At 43.0% G+C, this 18,219-nt stretch overlaps 1 protein-coding gene across 2 annotated transcripts in view; it reads right to left on the minus strand.

The window, feature by feature from the left end:
* SLC24A4 (solute carrier family 24 member 4) overlaps positions 1-12,713 on the minus strand; it is a 196,530-nt gene extending 183,817 nt beyond the window's left edge. The window contains exons 1-2 of one of the 2 annotated variants that reach the window (XM_033950870.1): positions 12,295-12,713; positions 2,427-2,537 (exon numbers count right to left, since the gene is read on the minus strand). In XM_033950870.1, the coding sequence (XP_033806761.1) occupies positions 2,427-2,537; positions 12,295-12,436 (253 nt within the window). In that variant the 5' untranslated portion in view covers positions 12,437-12,713. Of the gene's footprint in view, positions 1-2,426; positions 2,538-11,982; positions 12,259-12,294 lie in introns of those variants that run through there. The other variant, XM_033950871.1, reaches the window with a different exon arrangement.
* Positions 12,714-18,219: the final 5,506 nt, after the last annotated feature.

Here is an 18,219-nt window from a genome sequence, read left to right on the forward strand (position 1 = left end):
ATTACCTTAAATTCCGTTTAATTTTATCTTGGATCTTATATGGAGGACTTGAGTGAGATCTAAGATGGAATAATTATTTTTTTTTTGTTATTGGAATGTGTATCATGTTGGATGTTTTTCTTTATTTCTTGGACCTTGTTTTCTGTACAAGTTTCACTTGATTGATTATATTTGAAAGTATATAAATAAATAATTTTAAAAAAAAAGATACTGAAGGGGATAGACTTAGTAGATAAGGACAGGTTGTTCACCCTCTCCAAGGTAGGGAGAACAAGAGGGCACTCTTTAAAGTTGAAAGGGGATAGATTCCGTACAAACGTAAGGAAGTTCTTCTTCACCCAGAGAGTGGTGGAAAACTGGAACGCTCTCCCGGAGGCTATCGTAGGGGAAAACAATCTCCAGGGATTCAAGACCAAGTTAGACAAGTTCCTACTGAACAAGGTCGTACGCTAGTAAGGCTAGTCTCAGTTAGGGCACTGGTCTTTGACCAAAAGGGCCGCCGCGTGAGCGGACTGTTGGGTGCGATGGACCACTGGTCTGACCCCAACAGCGGCATCTCTTATGTCAGTAGGACCTCATAAGTTCAACCAGTTTGCCCGATATCTGCGAAAAGGGTAAAATACATACAAGCCGCTCATCCTCCTGCTGATCACTACACTTCTCAAGCAGTAAAAGATCCTTCTGGGCATACTTCGCTCTCAAAAATGCCCTTTTAATAGATTTACCAGGATAACCCCTGGCCTGGAACCTCTGTTGTAATTGTTGCGACTGTAGCTGGAACTCATCCATTGTGGAACAGATACGGCGTATCTGAAGAAACTGGCTAACAAGAAGATTAAACTTAAGTTTATAAGGGTGGTAACTTGTAAAGTACAGCAGTGTGTTTCTAGCCACCGGTTTTCTATATAAGGATGTGTGAACACCCCATGAATCTGAAGATCTAAAAATTCAATGTCAGTCATGTGACTTGTCATAGTCAATTTAATATGCCAATTCCTAGAGTTCAAATACTGGAAAAAAATCACCCAGATCTTCAAGGGTGCCATTCCATAAGAAAAATATATCATCCAAGAATCACGTCCATAGGGAGAAAGCTTTGAATTTGAAAGAACAGAGATGGATGTACTAGCTAGGTACGGTAGAGCCAAAAGGTCTAAATGCTGAAGTGGAATGGGTTAGTCTATTTTAATACTCAACCTTAGTATATTTATAGGCTGGGGTCTCTTCTGTGGGGTTGATCCCCGTGATATGGGTTTGGAGGTGGTCTCTTTAAATCTCTCTCATACAGAGGGTCAATAAAGTTATTTAAGTAATGTTCAAGAACGCTGCGGCCATCTTGCTCTGAGCACAGGGAGAGTCGGATGACTATAGCGGCACTGGTAGGACCATTCTTGTAGTGGTTTACAATGTAGCTAATTTATTGAATTTCTGAGGAACTGGTAGTTGTTTAAGCATATAAAACTTTTTAACGAGTTTATACATTATGTTTACTTGTAGGGAGTTTCTTGATAAAGCGGTAGCGAAACATGTTGGACTCCACATCTCCCAGGTCCTAATTAAGGAAACTATAAAGTTAAGTAAAAAAGTTTTTATATAATACCACTTTCTAGAAATGATTTAAAGACACAAGTTTATTATTAAAACTATGGCATTTGATAAAAAGCCGGTGAGGATTTATCACCCAAACTCCCAGCGAAACAGTTGACGTAGCGGAGGAGGGGGGTGTAACAGGCTTTTTTGAATGAAAGAAAGTTCTTTAAGCTATCATCACTCACAGCACTTGTTGAAGTCGGATGTCTATAATTATGAGTTTAAGGATTGCGTAAAGTTAACCATCACAATAGAACTGCATGTACTTAAGCATTATTCCAGTAGACAGAAGAAAACATTTAGCATATGGTATGTGTTTAGTATGGTGACCCATCAAATGCGTGCAGGACATTGGCATGCCTACAATTGAGCCCCAACATTTGCGCCGACATGCGCGCACCATATTCTTTCCGTTTTCTGCTCTCAGGGTGGGTGGGAACCTCCCACTGTTGTTCAGGGGGGATTTGGCACTCTTGTTCTGGGGGGGAACCCCCCACTACACTTAGAACTCCATTACAACTCGCGCTCTCGCACTGACGCAGGTGTGGGAGGGAACCTTTCACAATTACGCGCTCTTGGGGGGGTGCTCAATGCCAATGCGCTCTAAATTAAAAGATTGCCGCAACCCCCCAACAACACTTACAATTCCCTTCCCTTCATGAGCACACTTGTCGCTGCGTGCATTTGACTTCAGCTGAATTGTCAACACGCCAATGTCCTGCGCGCTAAGGTCGGTGTACCGTTTAATACAGCACATTAGTTTTTCTTTGCTACTGCACAAAGCACTCAGCAGTTATACGTACTTATGTAAATCACCATTAGCAGTCACTTCCTACCTGGCTCAGTGCAGTTCTTATGTTCCCATGTTCCATTATCTGAAACCATCAGCTTCCTACTCCTCCATTTATCAGGCTGAATTTGATTATCCCCCAAAAATGATCCATGTCCTGCATAACACAAAGTAGAATGTCAATCTACCTAGGAGGTAGCAACTTGTCAGAAAACAAAAAACATTATCTGATCCCTATAGCTAAACAGGAACATCAGAGGCATAGAAAGTTTTCAAGGTTGCATAAGCACTAAGGTTTGGAGAGCCTCCCCTCTCAGCATTCTACAAGAACTGCAGTTAATATAAGCAATATTAGTCCTACACAGGTTTCATGGAAAGATACTGTATTAAACTTTGCCTTCTCAAATGAATAATTTAAACTACATTTACAATTTCAAAATGTGCTCTAAATATTACAATTGGCTTGCAATGGCAAAAAAAAAATAATTAATTAGCATTGTATTGGAAAGAAATTCATACACATAAAAAAAATTACTTTAATTCTTAATATCTAGACAGAATCTGATGGCTATAAAATATGATTCTATTCTGTGTGCAGAAGACTATGATGTTCCCATGCAATAGCAGTTCAAAAGCCTTTTTTTTCAAAAAGAAATCCTAATTGGTAACTAACACTTTGGAACTAGAGCGGAATGAAGCAATGCTATTTTTACATGCTGAAATATTGATTTATAGTAAAGAAACCCCCCCTAAAATTAATAATTTACTTCCCAAGGACTTTAAAACAGATGCATCACAGAATCATCAAGACATCTACAAAAAAAAAACTATCATGAACAAAATGTATAAAATCACATTTCTTTTGCAAACAAAAAAAAAAAAAAATAGTGGCAGCCACTGACATATGTATATATCATCATGCATCCTTATCCTAACTGCAATGCAGTTTTCATCAAGGCTCTGATCTTAATTCATTCAAGCAGGACCAGCAAAAGATAACTATACTAATGCACCATAAACGTCCCTAGAGAGTTTAAGATGCTAATTAGCTAATGAATGACAAATGGAAGATAGTATCTAGAGTCTTGAAGCATCACACCTGGACTTTGCTTCTGGTGTAAGCTGGGTTTAGTCAGGATTTTACTTAGTGCAATCGTCCTCAATGGGTGTGTCCAGTGGAGAGCTAAATAGTACAGGAAGAACAAGAGCTCTGTCTGTATCCAGCTCAGGCAAAGGGCTAATATGCAGTCAGAATGTTGCAGATACAATACCCCCAAAAGCTACCAGACCAGCAGGAAAACAGATTGTGGCACCAAGGGTTTGTAAACTGTGAGTCAAGAGTTGGGTCATTACCTAGGTAGGATCTCCATAAGCGCAGGATTATTCTACATTTCCAGGAGGATCACATCATAATCACATAAAGAGAGAACAATGGACTACTAAATTCAAACTGAAACTCAATCGAGAAAAAACAAAGTTTTTCCTTGCCAGTCTCAATGATAAAATCACTGAAAATATACTCCATTTCAAGTAGTTTATACTTGTAAAGTATGTTAAATTTAATAAAAATTAAAGACAAAAAAAAAAAAAGAATATACTCCATCTAAATGGTCAAAATTATTCTATAGCCACCACGATAAAAATATTAGGCATTACGCTAGATCGTTCGTTATCATTTAGAGTTCCTTTTACTGCTTAAAATGAGGCGGTAGTGGGTAGCATGCGCACTAAAACTGCTAGCGCACCTTTGTAAAAGGGGCCTTAATGTTCATGCTGACCTTCTGGTTAAAAAATGTTTTTCAATTCTATGGAAACTACGTACCATCAAAAAATATTTTAGGATACTCTACATTGGACTACTGTAATATTGTTTACTTAGGTTCTTTTTTTTTAATTTATACAATTTTCAATTTTACAAGCATATACATCACTTGTTACAGATCAAGAAAAATAAATTTATAGAAACAAGACAAAGAAAATATAACTCTTATTTAGTCCACAATATAAGAGATCAAGAAAAGAAATTAAACACCAAGAAATTATTAAACTAATACAGGAGAAATGGCAATAGATACGCCTTCCTATAGCCGCTGGCAAGTCATATCATCAGGTATGGTTACCAATCTTTCTCTCAACTCAATAAATTCTATAAGTTGTTTAGGTTCATAAAACAGAAAATTCTTATTCTGATAGGTATCAAAACATTTTACAGGATACTTAACAAGAAATGTGGCCGCCAGAACTCCGGGCCTCAAAGCCAAGAGTTCTTTCCTACGTCTCGGGGGGGGGGGGGGGGTTAGATAAATCTGGAAAAATTCTAACATATGAGCCTAAAAACTGGTCATTCATATGACAGAAATATAGACGAAGAACAAATTCCCTGTCACTTTCCAGAGCAAGAGTCACAAGCATGGTAGCTCTATCAGTAACTACTTCTAAAGAAGTTTCCAAAAATGAAGATAAGTTTCTATCCACCTGTATCTACAGGCAACTCCAGCTGAATTGCCTGTAGATAGTCAGGTGGATAGGAATTTTATCTTCATTTTTGGAAACTTCTTTAGAAGTAGTTACTGATAGTTTACTTTGGTTCTTATAAAAAAAACAAACAACCAAACAACCAACCTTAGTAGGCTAAGAATAGTACAGAATACAGAAGTTCGCCTGATTTTCAGCTTTAAAAAACATGATCATGGAAGTCCTTACTATCTAAAGCTCCATTGGCTACCATTTGAGGCCAGAATGTTATTCAAATTTGGTTGTATACTGTATGTTTTACAGTTTTATTTGGATTGTCTCCAGTCTACCTCTCTTCCCACTTTGAATGCTATAATTCTAACAAGAATACACGCTGGGAAAGAAGCTGAAGCAGATAGGAGCACAGGTGGTCTTTTCATCAATTCTTCCAGTGAGAAACAGAGGCAGAGCTAGAGAAGAGCGTATTCAACGGACTAACGAATGGCTCCGCAAATGGTGCATAGAAATGAACTTCGGATTCCTGAACCACGGCGAGACGCTCCAGGGACTGCAGGGACCAGACGGACTCCATCTGACCAGAAGAGGTAAAAATGTATTTGGACATCGATTAGCCCGCCTACTCCATAGGGCTTTAAACTAGATAAGTTGGGGGAGGGTACATACTTATATCCCAGAGCAGTAAGAAACCACCCTGAGGAGGCAAGTGGCATTCACACTACCAAGTCTAATGTAAGTACCAAGGATACCCACAATATTTCAGGGAGAAAGATCACTGATAATTTGGGAGCCACACTAACTCATAAGGGAATCTCTTCACAGATATGGAGGGCTATGTATGTTAATGCACACAGCTTGGGCAATAAAATTCTAGAATTAGAGACTGAGATAACAAATGCCGATCTTGACGTGATAGCGATATCCGAAACTTGGTTCACGGAATCGCATGGGTGGGATATGGTTATACCAGGGTACAACCTACTTCGTTGCGACCGAGTGGGTAAATTGGGAGGAGGAGTAGCACTATACACTAAGGAAAGCATCAAAACCACCAGAATCACAGATATTAGATACACCGGGGAATCCCTCTGGGTGAACCTGGCCAGAGAGAAAGAAAAATGCCTATACCTTGGTGTGATATATAGACCTCCCAGGCAACAGGAGGACAAAGACAGGGAATTAATCGAGGACATAGAGAACATCACACTGCGCGGAGACTCAGTAATGTTAGGAGACTTCAACATGCCAGATGCAGATTGGAACACACTCTCCGCGACTACGGGTAGCAGCAAAAGAATATTAAGCTCCATAAAGGGTGCACGTCTCAAGCAATTGGTGTTGGAGCCCACCAGGGACCAGGCATTACTAGATCTAGTCCTCACCAACGGAGATAGCGTCACGGAAGTCTCAGTAGGAGACACACTAGCCTCCAGCGACCATAATATGGTATGGCTCAACCTTAAGAAAGGTTTCCCTAAGACAAACACAGCAACAAGGGTTCTCAACTTTAGAGGTACAGACTTCAACAGCATGGGAGAATTTGTCCAGCAGGAGCTACATAAACAAGCAAAAACTGAAAATGTGGAGGACATGTGGTCGTCTCTGAAGTCCATACTACACGAAGCAACAGACCGATACATAAAGATAGTAAGTAAACGCAGGAGAAACAAAAGACCCCAATGGTTCAGTAAAGAAATTTCAGACCTAGTTAAACAGAAAAAAGATGCATTTATCGCCTACAAACATTTAGGCAGAAAGGGAGCGAAAGAGGACTATCTAGACATATCTAAAGCTGTCAAAACAGCAGTCAGAGAGGCCAAACTCCGAATGGAGGAAGAGCTAGCACGGAAAATTAAGAAAGGGGATAAATCTTTCTTCAGCTATATTAGTGACAGGAAAAGAAACAAAGATGGGATAGTACGCCTGAAGCAATCGGACGGTAACTTTGCAGAATCAGACTCTGAGAAGGCAGAATTACTAAACCAATACTTCTGTTCAGTATTCACCCGAGAAGAGCCAGGAGTTGGTCCACAGCTGCAGACGGGAGATAACCAGAAAGACCCGTTTCAAGATTTTGAATTTACACCCAGTAGCGTCTACGACGAACTATCAAGACTCAAAGTAAACAAAGCCATGGGACCAGATAACCTACATCCCAGAATGCTAAGGGAGTTAAGGGAAGTCCTGGCAGAACCATTATCTGTTCTCTTCAATCTTTCCCTAAGCACAGGAAGGGTCCCCTCGGACTGGAAAACCGCCAACGTAATCCCACTCCACAAAAAGGGCTGCAGGACAGAGACAGCAAACTACAGACCAGTGAGTCTCACGTCTATAGTGTGTAAACTCATGGAAACACTGATCAAACAGAATATTGACACAATCCTAGACGAAGAAAAACTGCGTGATCCACACCAACACGGGTTCACCCAGGGTAGATCCTGCCAATCTAATCTGATTAGCTTTTTTGACTGGGTTACTAGACAACTGGATGCCGGAGAGTCACTGGACGTAGTGTATTTGGACTTCAGTAAAGCATTTGATAGCGTCCCTCATCGAAGATTACTGAACAAGCTGAAATCGATAGGATTAGGAGACACTCTAACTACATGGGTTGGGGATTGGCTGAGCGGCAGACATCAGAGGGTAGTGGTGAACGGTACGCCATCCAAAGCATCGGACGTGATAAGTGGAGTGCCGCAGGGCTCGGTCCTGGGTCCGATTTTATTCAACTTATTCATAAGAGATATGACGAAAGGACTTAGAGGAAAGGTATCACTGTTCGCCGACGATGCCAAACTTTGCAACATAGTAGACAGAAGCATATTACCTGATAATATGACACACGATCTACTGCTGCTGGAACAATGGTCAACTACTTGGCAGCTTGGCTTCAATGCTAAAAAATGCAAGATAATGCACCTGGGAAAGAGAAACCCGCGTAGAACTTATGTACTAAATGGTGAGACCTTGGTTAGGACCACAGCGGAACGCGATCTAGGAGTGATCATTAGCGAGGACATGAAGGTAGCCAATCAAGTGGAGAAGGCTTCCTCCAGGGCAAGACAAATGATGGGGTGTATCCGCAGAGGTTTCGTCAGCAGGAGACCTGAAGTTATGATGCCATTGTACAGAGCCATGGTGAGGCCTCACTTGGAGTACTGTGTTCAGTTTTGGAGACCACACTACCGAAAGGACGTGCTGAGGATCGAGTCGGTTCAGCGAACAGCAACCAGGATGGTCTTGGGGCTCAAGGATCTCACGTATGAAGAAAGACTAAAGAAATTGTGGCTGTACTCACTTGAGGAAAGAAGAGAACGAGGAGATATGATTGAAACATATAAGTATATCACGGGACGCATCAAGTCAGAAGATGATATCTTCCGGCTCATGGGACCCTCGACCACCAGAGGGCATCCGCTGAAAATCAGGGGAGGGAAGCTCCATGGAGACTTCAGGAAGTATTTCTTCACCGAGAGAGTTGTGGATCATTGGAACAGACTCCCACTCCAGGTGATAGAGGCCAGCAGCGTGACAGATTTTAAGAGAAAATGGGATACTCACGTGGGATCTTTAAGGGAGTAAACTCAGGGGGGGGATACTTGGAATGGGCAGACTTGGTGGGCTATAGCCCTTTTCTGCCGCTTTTTCTATGTTTCTATGTTTCTATGAAGATCCTGTTGGTTTATGTTCCCTTCAGCAAAAGCATGTTGTAATAAGAAATTTTTAGGTAAAACCTTGGCATTTCAGGCTAGTGCAATGAATTCCTATTAGAATGCTCTTATCCCCCAAACTCAATCTTATTTATTTTGAAAAAAACGTTAAAACTTACTTGTTTGTAAATTTTTTGACTTAACTGCATTTTACTGTTAAAAAAAAATTGACAATTATGATCCCTATTTATTATTGTATGTTCAGTTCTTTTCTTATTTGGAACTGCCTTTGAGATAAATTTTGATTTTAATTCTGATTCAATTGTAATCTGTATTCCTCTGAAAGAAACACTTGATAATTATTGTAATTTGCTACATGTCCATATTTTTCTTATTGCAAACCACCTTGAACTGAAGGTTTGGCGGTATGTAAGAATAAATTATTATTATTATTAAGAATTTCCCCACCGTCTCTGTTTTACAAAGCTGCATTGGGCTTTTTTAAATCTCTGGTCATGGCAGTATTAGCTCCGGCGCGCATAGGAATTATATGAGCATCAGAGCTAATACTGCCGTGATCGGCAATAAAAAAGTCTAACATAGCTTTGTAAAAGGAGCCCTTTATTTGGCCATCATGGGGTCACAATCACAAAAAAGATTGGTACGCAACACTTTAATTAACACTCCCTTTCACGCTGTCCGTGGCGGTATTAGCTCCGACACTCATAGGAATTCTATGAGTGTTGGAGCTAATGCTGCCGTGGCCAGCGATAAAAAGTCTAAAGCAGCTTCGTAAAAGGGGAGAGGGGGTAAAAGAAGGTGTGGAACTTTCACAAATACCCAACAGAGGAGCTCATGAACAAGAACATGTGCAGATTCTATTCGACCACAGTTTTTCTGTTGTGGACGTGGACATAAGAACAGCCTTACTGGGTCAGACCAAAGGTCCATCAAGCCCAGTAGCCCGTTCTCATGGTGGCCAATCCAGGTCACTAGTACCTGGCCAAAACCCAAGGAGTAGCAACATTCCATTCAGAATCCTAAAGAATAGTAAGATTCCAGAACCCCAAAGAGAAGCAACATTTCATGCTACCGATCCAGAGCAAGCAGTGGCTTCCCCCATGTCTTTCTCAATAACAGACTATGGACTTTTCCTCCAGGAAATTGTTCAAACCTTTCTTAAAACCAGCTACGCTATTCGCTGTTACCACAACCTCTGGCAATGGGTTCCAGAGCTTAACTATTCTACTTCTACTACTACTACTACTACTACTACTACAAACAGTGCAAAACACAGCCCTCAGACTAATCTACTCACTGAATACGTACAACCACATCAACGTCGCCTACCAAGAAACACATTGGCTACCTGTACAAGCATGAAAACTTTTTAAATTCTACTGCATACGCTGCAAAACCCTACATGGCAATGGACCATCGTACCTGAACACTCAGGCAACTCGGAACAACTCTTCCACACCAAGGAGAACTCAGACACCCTTCACCCACCCACCCCAATCAAAGGAATTCAACGTAAATAAAAAAATACATGACGGATTACTCGCCATGCAAGCAGCAAAACTAGACAGTCACATCTCCAATTTACTGATCTCAGCACCAAACTACAATTTCTTCAGGAGGGAAATAAAACCAAGCTATTCATAATAATAATAATAATAATAGTAATAATTTTTATTCTTATATATCGCCAAAGCCATGGTAGTTCAAGGCGGTTTACAACAAGAAGAACTGGAAAATCAGCGAAGAGTAATTACAGTGGTATCATCACGTACAAGTGGAGAGGGAGGATACAAGTTGAGTGGGAGTAAGACAGAGTGAAAGACACAGAGAGGTGTCGCGTAAATGTAGGAAGCTTACATAAGGCATTAAGAGATCTTGGTTACAAATCAGTTGAACAGGTTTGTTTTAACTAGTTTTCTAAAGTTAAGATAGGATGAGGCATGCTTAATGATGTTACCCAACCAATCGTTCTGCTGGCCTGCCTGGAGGGCGAGAGTTCTGCCCAGATATCTCTTGAATTGGCAGGCCTTTAATGTTGGGTAGCTAAACATGTGTACCCTGCGAGTAGGCCTGGTGGAGCAGTCCAAGTTGAAGTGGGAAACCAGATAAATGGGGGCTAAGCCTTGAATGGATTTGAAACATAGACAGGCAAATCTGAACAGTACTCTTGCTTCCAGGGGCAGCCAGTGAAGTTTTTGGTAGTAGGGGGGTTATATGTTCCCATTTTTTTATACCAAAAATCAGTCGACCTGCCAAATTTTGAATGATTCTGAGTCTTTGGATGGTTTTCTTGAAGGACCCTAGATAAATGATGTTGCAATAGTCAAGCAGGCTTAAAATGGAAGATTGCACAAGTAACCGGGATGATGCTGCATCAAAATATTTTCTGATGGTTCTTAGTTTCCACAATGTCGAGAAGCCTTGTCTAATCAGTAACTCAGTTTGAGCATCCAGAGCAGTGGTTTCCAAACCTGTCCTGGGGGGACCCCCAGCCAGTCAGGTTTTCAAGATATCCCTAATGAATATGCATGAGAGAGATTTGCATACCTGTCACTTCCATTATATGCAAATCTCTCTCATGCATATTCATTAGAGATATCTTGAAAACCTGACTGGCTGGGGGATCCCCAGGACAGGTTTGGGAACCACTGATCTAGAGTGAGGTATCGGTCCAGTGTCACTCCCAGAATTTTTATGCTGTCAGTAATAGGAAAGATCTGGCCGTTCAAGGAAATTGAGGTATTTTTTATTTTGTCATTCGGACTCGCCAGGAAGAATTTGTTTTTTTCTGAGTTGAATTTGAGTTTGAATTCGGCCATCCAAGATTCGACTTGCTTTAAAGTTGATGCTTATATTGTGTGTATGAAAAATGGATAGAAGAAATTGCATTACATTTAGTAGTATTATTTATGGGGGTGGAGTCAGGGGCGGAGCTTTTGGGGCCCCCCCAAACAAAAGGAACGGTTAATCAGTTGGCTGGGTATTCTCTGAATGAAAAAATATTTCCTCCTATTGGAGTAGCCTAGGGGTTAATGCAGCAACCTAGTTCTACTGCTATTTAACATTTCTATAGATATGATATATGCAGCACTGTACAACATATTTAAGAGATGGTCCCTGCTCAGTACAACCAGATTCAATTCCCCCTCTGCAAGTCACTTGACCTTCCATTGCCCTAGGTACAAAACAAGTGCCTATGTACAATATATAAACTGTTTTGATAAATCCCTTCCAGTAATAATTTCTTTTTGTTCGATTCTTGGGGGGAAAGCTTTTAGAAAACAGTCAAGGCGTGCAGATCCGCAGGCAGGAGATACAGGTTGAATATTGTGCGACTTGCTGTAGAAAGGACTAGGGGGATGCGTCCATAATTAAAAAATGAACACCTTTTACAGCTGTCAGAAGTAAAAGCGCATCAGGCCAACATAAATGAAAAAGCAGTAATTAAACTCCACTGACCTAGCAATAGAATCTGGACAGCCAACACACTTTTATAGTCCCAAGATTTTGCACTGCCTAGAAACCATCGGAAGCAGGTAAAGAAAATTCTCCCGTTTAGTTTAAAATGTACATTATTTAGATTAGAACGTTAATCGACAAGTAAAAGGTAATACAGGCAGGGCAAAATTAAAAAATCGAAAATAAGAAGAAAGAGCATAAACCAATGCGCAGAAAAGCAGAATTTGCATCCGTCACCCGGGCAGCAGCACTGCCTCCAAAACCCGACGAGCAAACGCACCGATTAAGCGAGGCAGCGCGCGCGGGGCTCACCTGGCTGCCGCAGGACGCCGGCGGTGCAGCAAACGCCGAGAAGGAGGGCGCAGAGGAAGGCTCCCTGGCTCACGAGCCGCTCTCTCCTGCGCCGCCTCGAGCCTGCCACGCGCCCATAGCCGCCGCTGCCCCGCGCTTCCATCTCCCTAGGCTCAGCGGCGCCCACCTGTCTCCCTCTAGGCGGCGCGGCGCTGGCCCCAGCCCGGCTCCCCGAGAGACATTGCGGGGCTGCGACCACGGTGCGGGGTCTCTATTCCGGCTGGGGACAAGACGCGCACCACCTGCTCCAACTGTGGTGCCGGACGGAGCTGCAGCCCGTCAGCGCCTCCCGCCACTTTCCGAGTCGGAGGAGTACTGCGCCGGCGCCCTGCTGCCCACCCCACGCAGCTCTCTCCCGTCCCGCCCCCTTCGTTCCGTTGGCTTAGTGGCGCGCGCGCTGAATTAATCTAAACAGCACGCGCGAGCATTATCCGTTCTGCATTTAGCGCTGGACGAGGGAGGGGGGAGGGGCCTGGCACGTGTGTCCGCGTGAGACTTTGCGGTAATGCGTTTGATGGCAGCCTGTGAAGTGAAACTTTGCGTCTTGGGGCCGAGGTCTCGGATCTGTCTACTTGTACAGCGGACCAAACAACGGGTATGAGGATCTTTTAAGCAGTTCCAGCAGATGAATGCGCTTGTGCTGTCTTCACATTGACAAGCTGAAGAAGATTTTTTTTGTGTGTGTGTTTATAACATTTATTAGACACATTAACGAGTTAAAGATAAAACAAATTGGGTTGATTTTTGTGGAGGTATTTTTCAGTCTTTGAAGTTACTTAGTCTTGGAAGATGAACTTGTGGCTCAAGACAGGCTTCTGAGACTTTTTCCTCTTATTTAACAAAATAAAATGTATTTATGGTTCGATTATGTTTTAACCGCCATTAGTGGAGGGGGGGGGGGAGGGGGCGGCGGTTAAATTTATGTAAATTGTGGAGCCTATGCTGGTGGAATTAATTTTTGTGTTTTCACATTTTATTCATGTATTTATTTATTTCGTTTTCTATCCCGACCTCCCCAGAGAGCTCAGAACGGGTTAGGTTAACCTTAACATACCTAATATACAGTTTACAGGTTAAATTTATCATAGTAACATAGTAGATGACGGCAGATAAAGACCCAAATGGTCCATCCAGTCTGCCCAACCTGATTCAATTTAAATTTTTTAAATTTTTTTCTTCTTAGCTATTTCTGGGCAAGAATCCAAAGCTTTACCCAGTACTGTGCTTGGGTTCCAACTGCCGAAATCTCTGTTAAGACTTACTCCAGCCCATCTACACCCTCCCAGCCATTGAAGCCCTCCCCAGCCCATCCTCCATCAAATGGCCATATACAGACACAGAGTTACAGTGCAAGATTTTGCAGTGCAAGAGAAATGAGGCAGCTAATGTATTCGACAGCTCGGATCAGGATGTGGCATAGTGGTTGGAGCTATAGCCTCAGCACCCTGAGATTTTGGGTTCAAACCTGAAGCTGCTCCTTGTGACCCTGGGCAAGTCACTTACCCCTCCCCCCCCCCTTGTTGTGCATGCAATGCATACATTCCCAGTGCCACTACTTTAAACAATACAATTCTACCCTTTTTTCTGATATATGTGATTGCCAAGAGAGCAATACTGGATCTTTGGACATTGTAGATTCTTTGAGAAAGAGGGAGTAGATACTAATACTACGTAATACACATTTACAGTGTCTCTGAGGCTATATATTCCTAACTCCAATGTCCCAAAGAAAAATCCAGCTCTCCCTTAGGCATTTGTCTACTTTTGTGTGTTGCAAGGAATTAATGCCCTTCCCTGGAGAAGAGGAGACTTGGAGGGGATGTGGTGGAGACTTGCAGGATCATGAAGGGCATGGAGAGAGTAGAGAGGGACAGATTCTTCAAACTTTCAAATAGTAGAAGAACAAGAGGGCATTCAGAAGGGTTGAAAGGGGACAGATTCAGAACGAATGCTAAGAAGTTCTTCTTTACCCAACGTGTGGTGGACACCTGGAATGCACTTCCAGAGAGCTTAATAGGGCAGAGTAGAGTACTGGGGTTCAAGAAGGGATTGGACAATTTCCTGCTGGAAAAGGGGATAGAGGGGTATAGATAGAGGATTACTGCACAGGTCCTGGACCTGTTGGGCTGCCGCGTGAGCGGACTGCTGGGCACGATGGACCTCAGGTCTGACCCAGCAGAGGCATTGCTTATGTTCTAATACAGGCTCCACTTATAGTTCTTGGTTTCAGCTGCTGTGAAGCTCTGATTCAGGGGTTCTTTAACAGGTGCAGTATTTAGAATCTGGATCAGCTGAGATGTGCTTGGATATCTGAGAACCTTGTAGAGTTAGACGATCACATCTTCTTCAGTCTACGGGTATTTCCAAGTAGAGAATGACACGGTGACAAAATTAATCACCGTCCCTCAGGATACAATCCCATGTCATTCTTTTAGTGTTTATTCCCACAGTCCTTCTACACCAGCGTTCTTCAATGCAAGTCTTGAGAGTCAGTGGCTGTACCCATTCGTACTCTGATTCTTATGTGAGCCAAGTATAGGATAATGAAGCCATTGTGACAATACTGATAAGGTTGGCTCTTAGGCATTGGCGGAATGAGGCGTTATGACATCACAGTCTCAGCTCTGGAATGTTGCTACTCTTTGGGTTTCCGCCAGGTACTTGTGACCTGGGTTAGCCACTGCTGGAAACAGAATACTGGTCTTGATGGACCTTCAGTCTGTCCCAGTATGGCAATGCTTATGGTCTTATGTTTTAAACATTCTTTAGTATCTATCTCAACCTCAGCCCTTCTACATCAGCATTTTTCAATTCAAGGCTTGAGGGTCAGTGGCTGAGCCCATTCATACTCTGATTCTTACCTCTCTCCTTAAAGAATGACATGGAGAGATGGTTTCCCACAGTTATCCATGGGGACAGGAACAGTGATGAATTTTGTTACCGTGCAAAATCAAGGTTATTTTACTAGAAAAAGTACATATAAAAAGCCAGTGCTTTTTTTGTAGGAAAAAAGGTACCGGTGCTCAACATGAGCAACCTTAGGAGCAGGGTCACTATCTGTGGCTCCACCCCAGTAGCCACACCCTTTCTTAGGCAGGGGAGTTAGGTGAAGAGGTGTGTTTTTATTGCTTTCCTAAAGTTCATGAGACCTTCAAGGGATCTGAGCTGTGGGGGCAGTTGATTCTGGTGGCTTGGTACAAAGTGGGAGTAGGAACATCATTTGGCAGTTTGCAGTTGAAGGGCAAGACCAGGGGACGTTCTGAGACATATTTCATCCTGGGAGCAGAGGGGCCAGTTTAGCACATATGGAAGAAGCTTGGAACTGTAGTTCCTCTCTCATCTTTCTTCCTGTAAACCGTGCCGAGCTCCGCATTCGTGGAGATGGTGCGGTATATAAACCCAAGGTTTAGTTTAGTTTAGTTTAGTTTAGTCATGTAGCCTAGCGCCATGTTGTGCAAGGATTTGAATGTTAGGATCAGGCCCTTGAAGATGCGATGTTTGGCTATGGGTAGCCAGTGAGCTGCTGACAGAGCCTGGGAGACAGGGTTGTAGGCATGGAGGTTTTTTTAGAAATCTGATTGCTGTGTTTTGTACACGCTGAAGACATTGTATGCTCTTCGCTGTGAGTCCATGCGTGAGAGGACGAAGGCATAGAATAGTTGCGTGAAGTCAGATTGTTTTCGTTTGTTTTATTTTATTTATAACTCGCCTTTCCCAAGGCGGCTCACAATATAAACACAAAAAACAGGGAAGAATGGAGGGAAGTATAATACAAAAATATCACTCCAAAATAAAAGCATCACACAAGCCAAGAAAGCTAGCTTATTACTTAAGCGAAAGAAAAGCCTCAGACAAATGGAGAGGTCTCACACCCTTCCACCCAAGCATCATAGGCAAAAAAACTTTTGCACAAGTTTTAAGTTAGCAGGTGGGAGCAAAAAAAAAAAATAGCCGAGAATGATTAATGGTAAAAACCACTGAACACAAACAGTTTTGTTTTATTTGTTTGTTTGTTTTTTAATATTCTTTATTCATTTTTTAAAACTTCAGTTGTGCACAAAAGATTATGCATTTACATAAATTAATATCATTATCCCAGGACAAGCAGGCAGCATATTCCCACAAATGGGTGACGTCACCGACGGAGCCCCGCAGCGGACAGCCTCGAAAGCAAACTTGCTTGAAGATCTCGAACTTTCGAGCACTGCACCGCGCCTGCGCGCGTGCCTTCCCGCCCGAACTAGGGGGCGCATCTCCTGAAAGGATCCTCAGTTCGTTTAATTCCGCGGAGACAAGAAGACACGTTCTCTTTCTCTGCAGCAATTGCCTTCTCATCACCGCGGCTGTTTCTTTTTTAAAGTCGGTCGCTGTGCTTATTTCTTTATTCCTTTCTTTTTCTTTTCAAAAAAAAAAAAAAAAAATATTGTTTTTCTTTTTTGTTCGGTCGTCGAGCTTTGGGCCTAGGCCTAGGCTCCTTCGTTCGACACGGACTTTATTTTTTCCATGTCCCGGCCTCTTACCGGGTTTAAACGTTGTCGACAGTGTAATCGGGTGATTTCTGTCACCGATCCCCACTGCCGTTGTTTACAGTGCCTGGGTTCTTCTCATTCTCCAGAAGATTGTCATCGCTGCTTCACCCTTACTCCAAGGGCCTTTCGACGACGTTGTGCTCAATTTTTTCAACTTTTTGGCATGGAGCAATCTTCGGATCCGGCCTCGACCATAGCGGCTGCTCCGGTCTCGAAGGCTTCGACTCCGACGACCTCGACACCTGTGGTCTCGAAGGCCTCGACCCAGACTCCGGCTGGAGTTTCGGTCTCGAAGGCCTCGACCTTTTCTGCCTCGGTTGCCTCGAAGACGACGCCATCCACGAAGTCTTCTACGGGGGGTAAGTCTCCGAGTTCCCTTTCAGGTGCCGTATCCAAGAAGCCACCAGAGTCCTCGGCACGTCCACCTTCGAAGCGTACCTCCAAGATAAGGGAATACTCACCTTCGAGGTCGCCCTCTTCGGAGCGTACTGCTGCACCTACGAGGTCAGAATCTTCTGTCTCGGTGCCGATGCTGGAGAACATGCTGAAATCTATCCTTACCACTCAGATTTCCTCCTTGGTAGCTCAATTGGTCCCGTCCTCGACCTTGCCTCGGACTGATCAGCCTGTCACTCAACCAGAGCTTCCAGTCTCCCGAGGCCGATCCCGGACACCGAAGAACATTTCTTCATCAGAGTCTTCTCCGGGCTCACCTCCTCCGAAGCATCGATCGAAGCATTCAAGACCTGTTACTTCTAAGCTTCGGAGGGAGTCTTCGACATTGGATACCGAGGCTTCTTTACCTTGTTCTTCGAAGTCAAAGTCGAAGCATGGATCTCGACGAGCCTCGACTCGAAGCCCTTCTCGATCCAGAACACCGTCGAAGCCAGTCCGTCGAGACAGTCCTACACATACCTCGACTCATTCTGTAACTCGTACACCTGCTACTTCTCCTTCCAGGAGTTTGAAAAGGAAGCATTCTCTTACTCCAACTCATAGTGCAGCTTCTTCGGTCACTCTGCGTTTGGAATCAGACCTTTCACCATATTCTAGAGAGGCTTCTCCATCCTATTCAGTTCAACATAAATCACGCAGTGGTTCTCCTGAGGACACATCTGATCCAAAATCAGTTTCTTTTGCCAAATTTATCTTTGACATGGGCCAAGCTCTCAAGATAGACCTTCATTCAGACTCAAAATATACTCCTGAGTACTTAGCGGATATGGAGCTTCCCCATCCTCCAAAAGAGTCACTCAGATTACCTATGACTCCTGTTCTACAGCAGACCTTCTCTCGCAATATGGAAACTCCTTATTCTATCACTGCTATTCCATCCAAATTAGAATCTCGTTATAGA

This window comes from Geotrypetes seraphini, chromosome 7, assembly GCF_902459505.1.
Source record: "Geotrypetes seraphini chromosome 7, aGeoSer1.1, whole genome shotgun sequence".
Lineage (NCBI taxonomy): Eukaryota > Metazoa > Chordata > Amphibia > Gymnophiona > Dermophiidae > Geotrypetes > Geotrypetes seraphini.